The sequence below is a fragment of the Tenrec ecaudatus genome, chromosome 10 (genome assembly GCF_050624435.1).
Source record: "Tenrec ecaudatus isolate mTenEca1 chromosome 10, mTenEca1.hap1, whole genome shotgun sequence".
Classification (NCBI taxonomy): domain Eukaryota; kingdom Metazoa; phylum Chordata; class Mammalia; order Afrosoricida; family Tenrecidae; genus Tenrec; species Tenrec ecaudatus.
The window spans coordinates 1,269,002-1,286,631 of NC_134539.1; the positions used below are offsets into that span (position 1 = coordinate 1,269,002).

At 62.5% G+C, this 17,630-nt stretch overlaps 1 protein-coding gene across 2 annotated transcripts in view; it reads left to right on the forward strand.

The window, feature by feature from the left end:
• Positions 1-480: 480 nt before the first annotated feature.
• The window catches only part of KCNT1 (potassium sodium-activated channel subfamily T member 1), a 56,088-nt gene continuing 38,938 nt past the window's right edge, over positions 481-17,630 (forward strand). The window contains exons 1-2 of one of the 2 annotated variants that reach the window (XM_075558892.1): positions 481-593; positions 12,459-12,617. In XM_075558892.1, coding sequence (XP_075415007.1) covers positions 481-593; positions 12,459-12,617 — 272 coding nt within the window. The remainder of the gene's footprint in view (positions 594-12,458; positions 12,618-17,630) is intronic. The other variant, XM_075558893.1, reaches the window with a different exon arrangement.

Here is a 17,630-nt window from a genome sequence, read left to right on the forward strand (position 1 = left end):
ACCCTGTGGCCCACCCTAGCCAGCCCGCACCTAAAGGGAGTCCCCTCCACAGGTGGCCTGGCGCACCCCTCCAGGGACACAGCCCCCGCCCGTCCCTCCAGAGAGATGGCCTGGATCCCTAGCTAGTACTTACGCTTCCAATTGCTTCCCCAGAGACGGTGGAACCCGGAGGGGCGCGTGGCCGGCCTTGCCCGGGGATGTGAGGGCCCCCAGAAGCCCTCCGCCGGCTGCGCGGAGTGGGAGCGACGCGGGACGCGGTGGCGAGCGCTCCCCAGCGCGGCCGGCAGAGGACGCGCCCGGACAGGCGCCGAGCCCCGCCCCCCCCCATCCCCGGACGCAGCCGACCCCCTGAAGAGGGAGCCCCAAGATCGAAAGGAACCAGAGAAGAGTCTTCACTCGCTCCCGACTCGGCTCTCCCCGCGCGTCGGTCCTGAGCCGCTGCAACGGACCCCTGAGCGCGCAGCCCGGACCCCTAGCGCCATGCCGCTCCCCGACGGGGCGCGCAGCCCGGGGGTCGTCTACACCGACAGGGCAGGCAGCTCCGGCTACACCAATGGGACCTTCGAGTTCGACAACGGCCGATGTACCCCCAGGTACATTCCCGCACTGCACACCTCCCTCCCCTCCGGGCTAGCCCTACCCCAGGACCACCCGCCCCCACCCAACAACCTTCCTTCCCCAAGGTCCCCTGCCCCCACACAGCGTGAACCTTATCTTCTGCAAACGTCCTCTGTCCTTTCGCCATCGCAGCTGTCTTCCCAGGACACCCCGCCCCCCAAGTCCCCGCCCTCTCCAAAGCCCTCAGCCCGCAGGACCTTATCCTTTACAGCCACACACCCCCACCCCCCACTTCCCAAGACACCGTCTTCCCAAGGCACCCGACTCCAAGGATACCCTGTCCTACAGGGCAACATTCTCCAGAACACCCCACCCCACCCCCAAACACCCCATCTTCCCAGGACATCGTGTCCCCAAGGACACCCTGCCTCCTCCTGTCCCCTAACCACCTGGAGCACATCTGGGTGTGGCAACAGGGTGGCGCGGGAAGGGGCGCTCGCTGACTGCCCAGCAGGGTACCAGGCCCTGGCAGGTGGAGCCCGGCCATGTTTCCATGCCGAGCAGGGAGGTGCGGTGGGTGTCCTAAGGGGCTGGGTCCCAAGAGGGCGGGGCTATGCCGGTAGCCGTCTGGGCCCTCCCCAGCGCTGGCTTTCAGGACGTCCTCTGCGGGAACACCAGCAGAGAAGAGCATTAGGAGTAGGGGCGGGTGGGGGAGAAGCCGTGGCACCCTTTCCCTCTGGGGCCATTTCCCAGGAATCCTGACAAGCGTGTGCTAAGGGTCATTTCTGATCAGGATTAGGTGAGGCTGCCAGCTGAAGGTGGGGGCGGGGCACCGTGGCTGCCCAAGACCCCTCCCATCCTGGCAGTAATCTTTGACGGGTTACAGTGGGGTGAGGAGCAGGGCTCTGAAGCTCTGCCTCACGTTGGAGGAGTCTGAGGCCCCAGAGGGTGAGCACAGACCTGTGAGGGGGTCCCCAGGGCATGGGGGGCCCACCCAGAGCACCTACTGCCCGACCACAGCCAGTCCAGCCCTCCTACCGCATGTCTCTGCTGCACCTGTCAGGCGTCTGGAGGCTTCCGCGCTCCGGCCTGGGGGCCAGGTCCACCACTTCCAGAATCTCCACCTGCGTGCCCCTCTCCTCCCTCACCCCGCCCTAGTCCCTCTGACATCATCATCACGTGGCAGGCCCCAAGGGTCTTCTAGATGTCTAGAGCCACTGCCAGGCCAGAGGAGAGGTGGGGGTGAGGACCCCCAGGAGGATTCAGTAGGGAGAAGACCCCCGCCCCAGAGAAGGTCAAGAAGTGAGGGCCCCTGGGGAAGGTCAGATGGATGAGGAGGCCCAAGGGTAAGGACCCCCAGGGGGATGGAAATTACAAGCTGCCAAATTGCCTGGATGTAATTACTGAACACGGGGAGCTGAGCCAGGAGGCGCCCCCCCAGGGAGCCTGGGCAGCTGAAGGGTGGTCCTGTGGCCCAGGTCCAGATGAGGAGAGGCAGTGGGAACTCCAACAGTGGACCCAGGTCTGAGGCTGGGGTAAGTGACCCATCCAGTTCCCAGCCAGGGTCCAGGACTAGGGAGTCGGGAGCCGGGACTTTCATAAGAGACATTGGGGTGATGAAGCAGGTGCTCCTGCTCTCCCTGGCGGGGCCCTCTGGGGAAGGACCGGGAAGAGTGGGCTGTGGGACCCCAGGTGAGGGCCCAGCTGGCAGCTTCCACAGGAGCCTCCCCTTAGAAGACTCTTCTCAGAGAGCAAGGCCTCTGGAGGCATTTCTCCAGCTCTCATTGGACATATACTCCTGGCCCTGTGTCTCTGCAGACTGGGCATGTCTCCAGTCAGGGAACTCCAGTGTGCTGGCCATGCCCAGCCCTGTCCCAGCGGGGCCCCACCCCCACTCCCAGGGCTAGCCCAGGCCAGGAAGTGAAGCCCTGAGAGCCTGGGAGTGGCTCTCAGTTCTCATACTTCAGAACCTCTGCTCTTGGCTCTCAGGGTCTCAGGCCTCTGGCCTCCTCCCAGGCCCCCTCCGTGCCTTCTCTAAGTCCCCAGATGTCCCAGGCATGGCCACTCCTTGGAGTCCCTAGGCACTGCCCTCTGCCTGCTCCTGCCCAGTCCAGATGCTGTTGTCCCGAATTGGAAGCCCCTCTGTCCCCTCTGCCCGACCCTGCCCTGTGCTTCCGGCCAGTGTTCCTGGAGCGGCTGTTCCCACGGCCACGCTCCTCCTCGCCATCTACTCCAGGGAGTGGGGCCAGCGGGCAACAGGAAGCAGCCGCCCCAGGGAGAGGGCTTGAGGGGCCGGGAGGACAGCTGATGGCCCCCAGCCCAGCTTGCTGGAGGGGACGTGGGTCTGCCTTTTGGCCAGGGGTGCCTTGAGCACCAGTTCCAGAGGCAGAGGTGAGAAGGGACCCAGGTCCTGCCCCTGTGGCGTCCATGTGCCTCCCCCTCAGTCGGGGGTGGGTGTCTCGTCCAAGTCCGCAGTTGCTGGGTCTCCTTGGCCCCCAAAGGTGGTCTACGATACCCAGTTAGGAGAGACCAGGCCAGGTGGGGGCCACTCTCTGCCCTGGTTGACCTGTATGTGGTCAGGGGTTTTGAAAGGGCGTGTGAGACCAACAAGTGCCCCTTGTCTGTGTCCCATGAGATAGTGTCCTGTCAGACCTGGGCACAGCCAGTGCTCTGTGAGAGTGCCAGCCTGTGTGGCAGAAAGGCCATCTGGGGCTACAAGCTGTGCCATGGTGCTGGGTGGGCACAGTGCTGCCCTGCTGGGCTCCCCCACCTCCCAACACCAGCTGGGTGCTGCTGTGTGGGTCGGGGATGAAGGGTGCCGTGAGTACCCTCCTGCCTGTGCACAGAAACAGTCTGTCTGCTGCGGGCCGTGGGGCGGGGCCAGAGAGGCTGGAGTTGGCTCAGGCCTGGGACTGGCCTGCCATGGGGGTGCTTCCCGCTGCATGGGAGGTTAAAAGTTCTCAGAGGATGGGGATGGACCAGAGGCTGTTGGTGTGCTGGGTGGGAGCCCTGGGGAGACCACTGCCTCAGGAGAAGGGTGGGCTGGCCTCATGGGACAAGGCTGGGAGGTGGGTGAGGGCCCCCGGGGGATAGGCAGAGACACAGCCACCCCAGGGAGAGCCTGTGAACTCGGTGAGGGAGGGGGGGGGGCGCCTGTTTGTGGCAGACAGGCCAGGTTCCACTGCCAGCCTGTGCCCACTGCTCCCATGCTCAGTCACCCAGTGCCTCCGTGACAGACACATGTGTCCTGCTCCCCGTTGTCCAGAAGGAAAATACACACCCCTCAAACGAAAGGGGTGTGAGAGGCACCTCTTATACTGCCTCGTGAGCATCGCAACACTCTAGATGGGAACCCAGGTGTAAACAGCCCCTGTCCAGTAGATCCAGCCTCGTGGCTGGGATGGAGCTGCCTGGTGGGACCTCCAGGTCTGCAAAGCTTCACAGGGACAGATTGCCCCTCCTGTCTGCCTCTCAGCAGCTGGTGGGCTCAGACCACTGTGCCGCCACCGCTCCTGAGCTGTGTGCTTGTTAGGTCCTCGCACAGCTGAACGAAATATCGCCCGGGCCTGCGCCGTCCGCACAGCCGTCCTGTGTTTGAGCCCATTGTTATAGCCATGGCGCCCGTCCATCTGGCCGAGGGCCATCTACCTTTCCGCTGCCCCGCCACCTTACTAAGCAGGATGTCCTTCTCCAGGGACTGGTCCCTCCTGATAACACGCCAAAGGAGGTGAGGCAAAGTCTCGCCATCCTGGCCTCTGAGTACTTTTCCAAGACAGAGCTGTTGGCTCTTTTGGCGGTCCATGGTGCTCGGTATTCGTTGCCAACACCATCGTTCACATGTATGTATTCTTCTTCGGTCTTCCTTATTCAATGTCCACCTTTCACGTGCACATAAGGCGGTGGAAGATACTGTGGCTCGGGTCGGGCGCACCTGTCCTCAGAGGAACATCCTTGCTCTTCGACTCTAAAGGGGGAGGTCGCAGTGTGTCATTTGATCTCCTGGCAGCTGCTTCCATGAGCACGGAGGGTGGATCCAGGCAAGACGAGATCCTGGACTTCAACCTTTTCTCCGTCCTTCACGATGGACCCTGTTGGTCCAGCTGTGAGGATTTCGGTTTTCTGTGCCTGAGTCTTCATCCACACTGGACAATTGATCTTCATCAGCAAGCAAGTCTCGTCACACTCAGCAAGCAAGGTTGTGTCACTGGTGTGTTTCCGGTTGTGAATCAGCCTGCCGCCGAGCCTGATGCCACATTCTTCTTCATCTAACCCGGCTTCTCTGACGCTTTGCTCAGCATGGGGATTGAACAAGTATGGTGAGAGGGCGCGACCCTGACGGGCACCTTCCCGGTTTTAATGACCACGCAGTGTGCCCTCTTTCTGCATGAGCACAATGAAGTGGCCTGGAATTCCCATCCTACTCAAGGGAGGCATTCCCGTTTGTTAGGCTCCACACAGTCAAGTGCCTTGGCACAGTCAATAAGACACAAGTAAACATCTTTGTGGTGTCCTCTGCTTCCACCCGAGGTCCGTCTGACACCAGCAGTGATATCCCTAGTTCCGCATCCTCTTCTGAATCCAGCCTGAGCCTCGGCAGCTCCCTGTCCATGTACTGCTGTGACCCTTATCGGATGATCTTCAGGGAAATTTTACTTGCCTGTGAGATCAGTGATCCTGTTCCATAGCCTGAGCGTTCTGTGGGTCCCCTTTCTTTGGGATGGGCTCCAATAAGGATCTCTTCCGGTCAGCTGGCCATGTAGCTGTCTTCCACCTGTCCTGGCGTAGCCCAGTCAGTGCTTCCAGTGCTTCATCAGCTGTGGAAGTGTTTGCAGGTGTTCCATTCATTCCCGGAGCCTGGATTTGGGCTAATGCTTTCCGTGCAGCTTGACCGTCTGACTTTGGCACCATGGCTGCTCACTGGGCACCTCCTGAAACAGTGGGCTTTCTGCTAGCTCTTCCTGGTACGATGACTCTGAAGGAGGTGTGGGCACCGGGGCCAGGGTTGACCACACGCCATCGGAACAATCGTGTGCTGCTGTCCAGTGTCCACTCTGTGTCACCGTGTGCAGCTAAAGGGAGCGCTGCCCGGCACGGAGAGAGCACCTCACTGCCCTGGCTTCCCTGGGGACTTGACTCCCACACAGTTCAAAGAAGGTGCTCTCAGCTGCCTCTCCTCCCTACGTCTCAGGATGTAGAACCTTCTCCCTGGGCCAGGTGAGCCCCACGTGGGCAGCCAACCTGCTGCCATCAGCCTGCCAGCCGGCATGGCATTGATCCTGCTCCTTGGGGCTCGGCCAGCACTGCTCCCCTGAGCCCATGTCTGCCCCTTGTTCACTGTTCTGGGCTCAAAGTGTTCAGGAGACCAGCAGGCCCAGGGCAGCTGAGGAGGGTGCTGCCTGAGGGGCCTTGCCAGTGGGTGGGGGTGGGGCATGTGGACCCAGGCCGCTGTGGGAGCAGCCCCCATGCTGTCCCAGAAACACACCCCCTGGGCCCTTCCCTGGACACTGCCCCCGCCCCAAGTCTGCAGGAGGCAGAGAAGTCAGCTGGTCCTTACCTGGGGTTTCTTCAGCAGCTACAGGGACATGGGCCAGACCCAGATGATGGTCAGGCCCTGGCTTCAAGGGTGGCCCATGGCTGTGATGGGAGGGGTGGGGGTTGCTGGATCAGGAGGGGAGGACTATGGAGGCCTCACCAGGTGTCCTGCAGGAAGGAGACCCCACATGGTATAGGGCCAGAGCCAGGGTGGGGATCCGAGGCTGTGGGGTTGGGGAATATGGTGCAGCACTCCAGGCTGCCTGAGTGGACCCTGGCTGGCACTGCTTCCCCCCATCAATGTGTGGGGAGTCAAGCTGCCCTGCTCCTGACTCTCCCACATCCTTGGGGGATGGCCGCTGGCTCAGGGGTGGCCAGCAGTGACCACAGAGCCCTCATGTTTGAGTCAAGACCCCTGTGCTCTGAGCAGGGACACTTCTGTTTAGTTTGAGGCTCTCGAGGGGCTTGGCTTGGGCTTGTGGGTTCACATAGAGGAGGGCCCCACCCCACATTGCCTGGCCAGGCTGCCAGCTGTAGTTCCGATGGCCGTCCCAAGGAGGCCTGTGGCTCTGGCACTGGGGCAGTGTGGTTTGTGCGGTGCTGGAGAGAGGAGGGAGCAGCAGGTCTATAGAATTAAAAGCAAAGCGTCCACAGCTGGGGAAGCATGTTCTTGCAAACTCTTTGAGCAATGCAGGCAGGCCGCTGCAGAGCGGAGCCGAGGAGGTCCGGCCGACCCGTGGTCACGCACTGGGCTGCTCACCGCAAGGTCGGCAGCTAGAAACCACCTGCTGCTGTGTGCGAGAACGGGGGGACCCTCTGCTCCTGTACAGACTGACAGTCTCGGAAATCCCCAGGGTCATCCTACCGTCCTGGAGGGTCACGGAGAGAACCAACTCGATGGCATGAGAAGGGCATTTCCTGAGGCCGACCCTTCCCCCCACCCCCAGTCACAATCCCTGGCTCCTCAGGCCACTGGACAGCTGCTGCCCAGGTGAGAGCCGAGCCTGGGAGCAGCCGTGGAGCAGGGCCTGGTCTCCCAGAGGCCCAGTCACCCCAGAAGTTCAGCGTGTGTGGGAAGTTGGGCTCCCTTTGATAGCTCTGGTGTCCTAGCTCACGGGGAGGGGTCAGGTTCAGGGGGCGTTGAGCCTGCCTCTCGTTGACCTTGGCGGATTCTAACGCATGGACAGCTCCTGGAAGGTCGGCCACCACAAGTTCTCCTAATGCCCAGGCCAGCAAGTCCATGTTCCCTGCAGGCAGCAGGGACACACGCACATGCATGCGCATGCACACACGCATCACGGGCACGCACGCACACAGGCACTCTCCAGTCTTTGGCACATTGACTGACCATTGTCACTGCTGCAGGGTGACCCCCCCAGCCCCCCTCCTCCGTTTCCCTTTCATTGGTGGAGTTCTTTGTCAGGCCCAGGTGGACTTTCTGCCGAGACAGCGTTTTAACCTCGGCCTCCTCCATCCATCCTCCCAGGAGAGGCTATCTCGGCTGCAGTGGGGAAACACGGGGCCTAGACTTTCTTCCCAGGCTTCTTCTCTGGCTGGGCTTTGCACTCCGGAGGCTCCCTGCTCTCCCACGGCCTGTCTCTCCATTGTCTGCCACCCCCACACCCCACTCCACCTCCCCCCACTCCCACCCCCAGCTGCCAGGCACGGCCACAGCTACACCTTCCTCCTCTGTTTGCCCACCTGCCCGGCCAGCAGGCGCCAACTGTGCCGTCGTCTGGAGCAGCCTGACTGTGTGTGTGTACGTCTTTGCTGGGGTGGGGGAGGCCTGTCCAGCTCCGGCCACCATGACCCCATCACCACCACAGAAGGCCTCAAGCCTGTCTGCTGGGAACAACCAGCCCATTGGCTTCAGTGGGTTCCACCCCTCCCTGTCGCTCCCGGTGCTGTCAGGTGCCATCAGGTCAGCTCCAACCCACGCTAACCTGCTCTCCACACCACAGAACCAAACACTGCCCAGCCCAGCGCCCTTCTCTCAGCCATCCCCGTGCCTGAGCCCAGGGCTACAGTCATGGTGTCCATCTGTCTCCTCGAGGGCCTTCCTCTCTGTCGCTGTCCCTCTACTTTACCAAGCACGACGTCCTTCTCCAGGGACTGGTCTCTCCAGGCAACATGTCCAAAGCACTTGAGGTGAGGTCTTGTCATCCCCGCCTCCATGGTGCCCGTGGCCACGCTCGCTTCTTCCAGGACAGGCCTGCAGAGGTAGACAGGGCCATCCTCGAGCTCCGCGTATAGAGTCCATGTCTCGGTGGCACTTGCAGGCATGCCTGGGGCTGTGTGGCTCACCCCGACACCTGCAGGCAGAGGGGCAACCTCTGAGCAGCCCTCAGGTTAGCAAAAGGGTCAGACCTGCAGGTGAGCTGGAGCCCCAAATCATGCCACATGCCTCCAGCTTAGTCACGGGCTCAGGGGCCCCTCCTTTTGCGCTGCTGTGTTGTCTCCTGATGCTGGGGCCGGGCCAGCCTGAGTGAGCAGAGGGTGCGTCCATCTTCCCTTTGTTTCCGGTGGTTTCGCAGAGACAGCAGGCTCACCCACCCACTCACTGCCGTCGAGTCGATGCCGGCTCACAGCGACCCTACAGGACAGGGTGAACCGCCCTGTGGGTTTCCAAGACTGTAACTCTGCGGGAGTAGAAAGCCTCACCCTTCATCGGAGGAGCAGCTGATGGTTTCAAACTGCTGACCTCCCAGTTAGCAAGCCAATGCACGACCACTGTGCCTCCAGGGCTCAGAGACAGTGGAGCATGGCTATAAAGCCGCCAGGGCCTGGTGCCTTTGGAGGGAGAGGAGTCCTCTGACCCCTACCCATACAGTCAGTTCTGGACACTGCGTTAAAGCCCCACAAAGACGGGGTCATAAAACCACAGAAGCTAATTCCCTCCAGCTCTGGAGGCCTAAGTCCAAACTCGGGGTATCAGTGAGGCCTTGTTCCCTCGGGAAGCTCCGGGGCAGGATCCTGTCTCTCTCAGCTTCCGGTAGCCCCTGAGTTCCTTGGCTTGGAGAAGTGTCTTCAGGTGGCCTCTGTGTATCTCTGTGCTTGTCTTTGGTAAAGACCGAACTCAAGTGGGAGCAGGACCCACCCCACCCAGTAGCCCAGTAGGACTTTGTGTTAACTGATCACATTGTCCAGGGCCCAGTCACGGGGGCCAGGCTATGTTTCATGACGTCACATGCATGTGAAAACTGGACATGAAACAAGGGGTCCAGAATAAGAATAGGTGAGTTACTCAAGGCCCCACGGGCTGCCAGGGGACCGGCACATCTGTCCGGGGAGAAAGAAGTATACCAGAGCGCTCCTGGGAGGTGAGGATGGAGAGACTAAGTCTCAAGCACTTTGTACGGGTTGTCAGGAGAGGCCAGTCCCTGGAGAGGGACATCCTGCTTGGTAAAGGAGAGGGGCAGCAAAGTGGAAGAAGGCCCTCAAGGACACGGACGGACAACAGTGGTGGCAGCCACGGGCTCAGACAGCCACAATCCACCGTGAGGCGAGTGTGTGCCCGGGCGGTGTTTTGTTCTGTCAGCACCGAGCAATGACAGGGGTTCAGGTGTTGATGCACCCCTCTCAGGGGCGCTATGCCACCATCCCTGAGCTCTCCCCAGAGGGCAGTGCCAGGAGGGGCTAAGAGTCAGTCTCACAGAGTACGGGCAGTGCAGACTCTTGGCAAGTGAGATGCCTTGCCCGTTTCCTTGTTGTCAATGGGGTAGCGCGTCTCAGCTCCAGAGATGCCACCTCACATAAGGTGCCCAGTGCACATCTGGCCCCAGGCCACAGGAGCTGCTCACGGGCTGCCGACTCCTGTGGGGGCCGCAGGGCTGGGAGAGTCGGCCTGTGCACCAAGCTTCTTGTGTGGCCCAGGGTGGCCACCATCTCCCCCACGGCTCCTCTGCCTGGGCTGGTAGGTGGAGATGCCAGTGAGTGTCCCAAAGAGCGTCCAGTGGTCTGGGAGGGCTGGTGGAGCCTCCCTGGGAATCAAGCAGCCCTGAGTCCCACCTGTCGAGCATAAGCACACGGGTGCGGGGCACAGCACACTGGCACTTCGGGTGTCTTCCCTGTTGCCCAGAGGCTGGTGGCAGCAGTGTTTGTGGACAGAGTTGGGCACTACCTCACAAGGGCACCTTGCTGAGGCCCATGCTCTGTCCTCAGGCCCCCTTCAGGCTCTCCCGACTGGGGCCGCCGGCCTCGATTGGACCTTAGTCCCATGGGGTCTGCCCCAGCTCTCAGGGTGTGGCGTGTCCCATAGCAGGGCTGACACCTGTCCTTAGGACGTCACTCTGGGAGGAAGGGCAGGGGTGGGGGTGCTGCCCTTCCTGACTGCCACTGTCCTGGGTTCTGGTACAAATCAGTCCTTCTTTGCTGTGGCTACCACACCGTGCCAGCCTGGTAAAGGTGTGGTCCATGGTATGTGCTCAGGACTGGGGTGGGGGCTAGGTCATGTTGGGGAAGAGCGAGAAGGGGGAGACTCTCAGGGACTTCTCAGCGCTCTCACTGGCCCCTCCCCAGGGACCCTGAACCCCCAGGTCCCAGGACACCCCAGAGAGCCAAGCGTGTGTGGTCTCTGCTCTGTGGGGAGGTAGCAGGCTGCCTGTCCACAGCCAAGCACCTGACCGCCATCATTTCAGTCCAGAAATTTCACCCCAGTCACACCATGGGAGGCTGGGGGAGGGGCAGCCCTGGGACTCCCAGTGCAAACATGGGCCCCACCTGGGGCACCCCCACCCACACTGAGGCCGGGCAGCCAGGGGCCTTCCCATTGGAAGGGCTTTCAGTGTAAATAATCCCCAAACTGCAACCCCCGTTCTCAGCCACCTCCCCACCATTTCCCCACTACAGTTGCCTCATGACTGAGGACAGCAGGGGCCTGGACAATGATGCAGTCAGGAACATGTTGTCTTTGCAGCACAGCCAGGTCCTGGGGCTGACCCGAGACCCGAGAACAGCAGGCAGCCGGCTGATGGGCAGCTCTGGCCAGCCAGCCACTGGGCCTGTTGCCCACTACCTGGATGTAGGGGGGCCATAAGGCAGCCACTCAGGGAGTCCTCAGGAGAAGAGCTTCCCCTTCTCAACTAGGGGACTCTGTAGTGGTCTCAGGTCATGGGATCCAGGTAACTGGGCCATGGTGGGCGCCTGGACACACTGGAGCCAGCCAGCCTTCCCACCTTATCTTCCACCCCACCTGCAATTGTCATGCCTACCCTCGACTCATCTGGGAGGGACCTAGGAAGCTGTCCTGCGTCCACACACATGGAGAGTCACACCCTGATCAGGAGTCTGCCCTGACGGGGAATGGGGGGGGGAGGGCCGGGGGGGCTCTATTCTTCCTGGGAGAAGGTGTGGGAGGCCTCACACATACCCTGCCTTGAAATGTGGTGTCAGGACCCCCCCAATTTGGTTGGGGTCAAGAATCTGGATCTGGCCTGGGTCTCCCGGCATCGATGGCCTGGCCCCGTGGCCATCTGTGCCTCTGGATAGCGTGTTCGAGCCTCCGGTGGTGGAATCAGTGTCCTGCAAGGTCTGTGGCATGGTGAGGGGTTGCTTGCAGGCAGAAGTCCTGGACCCAGCAATTAAGGGTGAGGGGTTGCTACTCTGGCAGCTGGGAGGGAGGATCTAGGGCACCAAGGGCAGCCCTGGGGTGGGGGCTGCAGGAGGCTGGGGCACAAGAGCAGGGCTGAGCCCTCATGACTGCAGACCCAGGTACCCTCCACTCACCTGATCCAGTCTCTATGACTGGCCCCGGCCATCTGTGATCTCCACACTACCCCCACCCCAGTTCTGGTCTGACGGGGAGTGGGGAGGGAGGGGCTGCCCCACCCCCAGCAGCCTCAGAAGCCGAGAGAAGTGGCTTCTTCTTGGGCAGAGGTGGGGGTTCTGGCCCTGAGGGGATTTGGGATCCCCAGGATTGTAGTCACCTGCTCCTAGCAGGCCTTGAGAGAAGCCACCTAGCCCTGTCCCCCAGTCCCCTTCCCCCTGCTGCCCCGCCCCCACGTGCTGCCCCCGCCCTCCCCACTTCTCTTCTCCTCTTCCTACTTCCCCTCTCACCTCTCCTCTTCGCTGCCCACCCGAGGGACGCCCCCTCCCCACTCCTCAGCTTCCAACAAGGCTCCTCCCCACATGCTGCGCCCTCCCCTCCCCTCCGAGGCTCCTCCCCACATGCCCCCTCCCTCTAGGGCCGCGCCTCCCCACAGCCCGCCAGACCGCTTTCCCTCCCTCCCTTCCTCCCTCCGGCTGCGGGCGCTGCGCTGCGCTGTGCTGGGGGCCGGGATCCGGGCCCGGCCAGAGCCCAGGTGCAGCGGGGTCCGAGCGCGTCCTCGCCGGCCGCGGCTGGCTGAGGGGGCGCTGGCGTGTGCCCGCAGGCAGCCCGGCGCCGGGGACGGCGGCCGCGGGGACGGCGTGCTGCTGGACGTCGGCGGCCTCAAGATGAGCGATCTGGACTCGGAGGTGCTGCCCCTGCCGCCGCGGTACCGCTTCCGGGACCTGCTGCTGGGCGACCAGCCCTTCCCCAACGACGACAGGTAGGCCGGGGGCGCCCGCTGTCCGCCGGCCGCTGTCCCCGGTGCTGAAGGCCCGGCGGCCTCAACTTTCCGGGCTGCCGCGCAAGTTGGGCGGGCGGTGGGGCGCAGGGAGCGCGTTCTGGGGGCGCCGTGGTGGGCGGGGTTCCCCGGAGCCGGCTGCGCCCTCAGCCCCCACCCTCTGGGAGACTATCCGGGACCCCAGCGCCCGCGTGGGGGGCCCACTGTCCCCCGCTCGTGTCTGATGGGCCAGCGTCCTTCAGCGCGTGGTCACTTCAGGCTGAGGACGTTGCCCTCCTCACCTTGTCCTGGGAGAAAAGCCGAGCCAGGGGGACTGGGTGGACGCCGAGGTCTGTCCGGCAGCGGGCAGGAAGCCGGACCTCCGCCCCGCCGGCCCTCACAGAGAGCTTCTGGGGAAACAGCCCCAGAGGATGGGGCTCGGCCTCCTGGGGGTTCGGGCCGCCGACGAGGGCGGGGTCTCCCCGCCGGCCCCGGGGGTGGGTGTGAGTGAAGCAGGTCCCCCGCTGTGCGATTGTTTGCATCAGCACACGAAGTACACTTGGCTGGCCGTTGACAGGCGGCAACTGCGCTCGGAATAGCGGGTTCCTGGAACTGCAGCTGGGAAAGAAAATACGAAGAAACAGAGCAGAAAGCAAAGCGAGCCGCTGCCCTGGGGCGCGCGCGCGCGCGCATGTGCGCGCAGAGCTCTGGGGCTCCTGGGATATGATCCTCTCCGCGCCTACAGACCCCGAGCAAGGGACCCCAGCCCCAGCCCTGCCTGTGCAGATTGTCAAGGACATGAGGTGGGGTGCCCCTCTAGGGTCACCAATAAGCACACCTATCCCAAACGCCCGGGTCAAGAGTATCTCACCACCCACCTGAGCAGGCAGGCAGTGGTGCCCAGGGCAGAGGACTCTCCCAGCCCACCCAGGCCCTCCCATATTTCTGCAGTAGTGCCCGCCTCGGGGTCTCAGGCGGGGAGCAAACATCTTCAGGTACTGGCTGGCAGGAAGCGACCAGCCTCTGCATGACTGGACCAGGCCAGGCTGTGGTTGCTGTCATTGTAAGGGCACATCTGCTGATTGACCTGGGGAGGACAGTGCTGGCCTCTGGAGACAGGAGCTGGCAGGGATCCGGAAATGTGTCTTGGGCCCTGACTTGTTCTTCAAGAGTAAGCAAAACATCAAATGCATCCTGGGTGACACCGGGTAGTCACAATGCAACCATCAGACTGTCTGACTCAGGAGTTTCATGCCATGGGCTCTGAAGCAGTAACTCAGTCGTTCCCACTCCCCCAGCCTCTGACTCTTCCCCCGCCCCCACCCCAGCCCAGCCCACCCCCATCCTCCGGATTTTAACTAACAGGCCCAGCACCCTCACAAGGCTGAAGGTGTCCGTGTGTGTGTGTGTGTGTGTGTGTGTGTGTGTGTGTGTGTGTGTGTGTGTAAGTCCTGGTAGCATAGTGGATTATGCATTGGATTGTGGACCACAAGGTCAGCGGTTTAAACCCACCAGCCACTCCCCAGGAGTAAGATGAGGCTTTCTGCTCTGCAGAATGGTGGCCTTGGAGTCCCACAGGAGTGGTAGGATCATTATGAGCCAGGATTGACTCCAGGCCATGAGTTTAGTTTTCCTGTGTCTGTATCTGTGTGGTGTCCCCACCCCTGTTCCCAGCTGGAAGTAAGCACCAGGGAGGTCGTGTCTGGGCCACGAGGCCCTGGGGCCTGCACACTGGCGCCCCAGAGCAAGAACAAGCCCTGGGAAGAACCAGCCAGGCTGTCTGAGAAAGTGTGACCCCGCCCTGCTCCTCAGCCCCACAGGGTGGGCATGCAGGTCTGGGGGCTCCCTCGGGAGAAGGGTTTCAGCCTATGCTCCTTGGGGAGCTGCAGGGTGTGGGGAGTGGGTGCCCCAAGGATACAGGGAGTGGGGAGGTGGAAAATTTCCTGGATCCTGATTTCCAACTCCCTCGGCCAATTGCTTTGGGGCTTTGGGGGCTTCCTGGGAGGGTGTGGGTCTATGAAAGGGACCCCAGGAACCCCCTGCAGCCACTCAGGAGTCCCCAGCTCTGCCCCCTGTATGAAATGTGGCCTCGGGGAACCCTATGGGGTGGGGACACTGCTCCTCCACCCTTAATGCCCAGGCTGGTCTATGCAGTCAGCCTCCCTCCAGCCCCCAGACTCTGGAACATTCTGCCCTGCACACATTGAGAGCCCAAGCCCCACCCCAAGAGACACGCCCCTCTGGCTCCGGCCCAGCCACTCCACCCAGCAGACTTGTGGCCACAGAAGTGGTTTCTGCCTAGGAAACCTGAGGTCGGGGTGAGGTATGGGCAGTGTCTGCCACTCCTCCCACCTCCAAGGCTGCTGCCTGGGCTCCTGAAGCTGGGACATTCACCACCACCTGCCCCCTCCTCTCCCCACCCCCTGCCCCCACCACAGCCCTCCCTCCCCTGGGCCCCAGGCCCACCTGCTCCTCTGAGCTGCTGTGCATCCCCCAGAGAGAAAGCCTTCTCGAGAGACAAGGCCACCGCGTTGAGTCACTGCAGCCAGCCCGCCCACGACGTCCTTGAGGGAGGCAGTACTGGGCACCCCTCACCCAGGGCTAGGGGCTGCTCTAGGGATTGCCAGGACCACCTTGGACCCTCCTCAAAATCTGAGTCTCTGAGGTCCCTTGCCCCCCATCACCCCCAGGCATCTCAGTGCCCCTCTACTCTGGGGGTCAGCCCCAAGGAACCATGGAGCAGCTGAGAGGTCTAGAAGGCCCCCCTCCCACCAAGTCAGCCGACCCCCCCACCAGAGTGTCCTAGAGGTCTGGGTCAGAGCCATGATCCCAGCCCCACCCGGAGCTGGAGACCAAGAACAAGGCATTTCCTCGTGTGCAGGGTGGGGGGGGGCATCCAGAGATAAGAGTGGAGGGGCAGAAGGGCTGGTAAATGGTGGAGGGGGGGCACAAAGCCACGATGATCCCATGGGCAGCCATCAGCTGTAGTTCACAGAGTCCCTGGTAGCAGGTGTCTCATGGACAGTGTCCTGGTGGCCAGTCACCTCTAAGCGCCTCAGCATCCCCCCACCCATCCCCCACCCATGCCCTAAGTGGCTTCCGTCCCTCCCAGGGCCAATGGAGGGGTTTGGACACTTAAGCGAAAAGTGGAGACTCCCTCCAGAGATAGAACTGAACCACAGGGAGACTGGGCTCAGGAGAGACAGGATGGAAGGGAGGTGGCCTGGCAGGGCCCCCCCACCCACCCCCGCCCCCTTTGGATGTCCTGCTTGGGACCAGCTGCTTCCAAGGTCAGTTCTCAGGAGAAGCAAGGACCTGAGGGTCTCCAAGCCACAGCTGGAGGGGATAGCAGAGCTGTGTGCCCTCACACGCCCCAGCATGTGGAATGGGTGGGGTGGAGGGCTCGGCAAGCCAAGTGCCCCTCTGCAGGCTAGCCATGCCCCTGCAGGAAGACTGCCACAGCCCAGGCTTCCTCCAGTCAGGACGTGGCCGGAGGGGCCCCACTGGGCTGTGACCCCTTCGCCCGACCACAGAGACTAGAGCAAGGCCAAATATTTGTTCACGCAGGGAGAGCTCATGGGAAGGCAGGAAGGTGGAGGCTGCAGACCCTGCCTGCAGAGAGGCTGCTGATTTCCTGCCAGGCCCTGGCTCCACAGTCCCCTGGGGAGGCTCCACGCCCTCACTCCACACTGAGCCTGCCCCACAGTTTGGGGAGGGAGGGGCAGGTGAAGCCACCTCCGTGGGGGAAGAGGGCCAGGGCAGGGGTCTCCAGGGAGCTGCCCACATGTAATGTTAACAGCTGAGAGGGAGAAGCCTGACAGAGAGAGGACAGTCACCCCAGGGGCGGGGCCCTCAGATGCCAGGGATTCCGACTTGAATCTCCTGCCTCCTCCCCTTCAGGAGTCTGTGCCTGCCTCCCACCCAGATCCTGCCCCCTCCCCATCCCTCCTCCACCATTCCTCCCCTGCCCATCCCTCCTCCACCATGCTCCCCTCACATCCCCCACCTCCACTGTCCTCCCCTGCACCATCCCCCCACTTCCCACCATCCCTTCTCCAACATGCCCCACCTCTCTCATCTCCCAACTCCCCCACTATCCCCTCACCTCCACCCCCACTGTCCTTCACCTCCATTCTCCCTCTTATCTCCCCACTATTCCCTCACCTCCATCCCCCCACCACCCCCCACCTCCATCCCCTCACCTCCATCCTCCACTATCCACCCCCTATTTACACCATCTTTCCTTCCATTTTCCCCTCCCCTCCCCCATCCCACCTTCCAATCCCCCATCCTAACACTCCCTAAGGGCCTAGACCCCCCACAGTCCAACCCATGCCCTCCCAGGGAGGTGGGTGGTCACCACCTGGGCAGCTTTGCAAGGTTCACCCCTCCTGGACTCTGTCCGCCCCAGCCCCACCCCAGGACAACTAGCAGATCCCAGGCTCCTGGGCCACTAGCCCCAGATGGTGCCAGAAGGTACCTGAAAGCCTAGAGGCTGTAAGAGGACCAGGATTGGAGCTGCCCCCTCCTCCTCAGCCAGCCCGTGGCTCATGGGCTGGCTGGGGGGGTGGGGGGGGTGCCCTGCTCTGGAGGAGGGCTCCTTGCTCTGCTAACCCACAGTTCAGTGAGGGGCTGTGAGGAGGGGTCCGATAAGTTCAGTGAGGGGCCATCTGGGGGCGGGGGGGAGGGGGGGTCTGGAGTGTGCGGAGATCATTGTAGGGTCCTGGGATCTCGGGGAGGCCAAGGGGGTGCGCATTGGTTGGGGTGCCTGGTCAGGCAGGCGGCCCTGCGTGTAGATAAGAAACATAGGAAGTTGTCTGCCCCACCCGAGCCTGGCCCCAGGGAGCCTGCTGGCTGGAGAAGGAAGGAGTGGCCTCCGTGGACAATGTGGGGAGAGGCAGGCAAAGCAAGGCTCTGGACCCTCTGAGGTCAGAGGTCACTTTCCACCCAAGGACCCCTCGCTGGCAGGGGTGGGGCATGGGCCTGGCGTGTTGGGGCCCTGAGCCCAGTTGGATG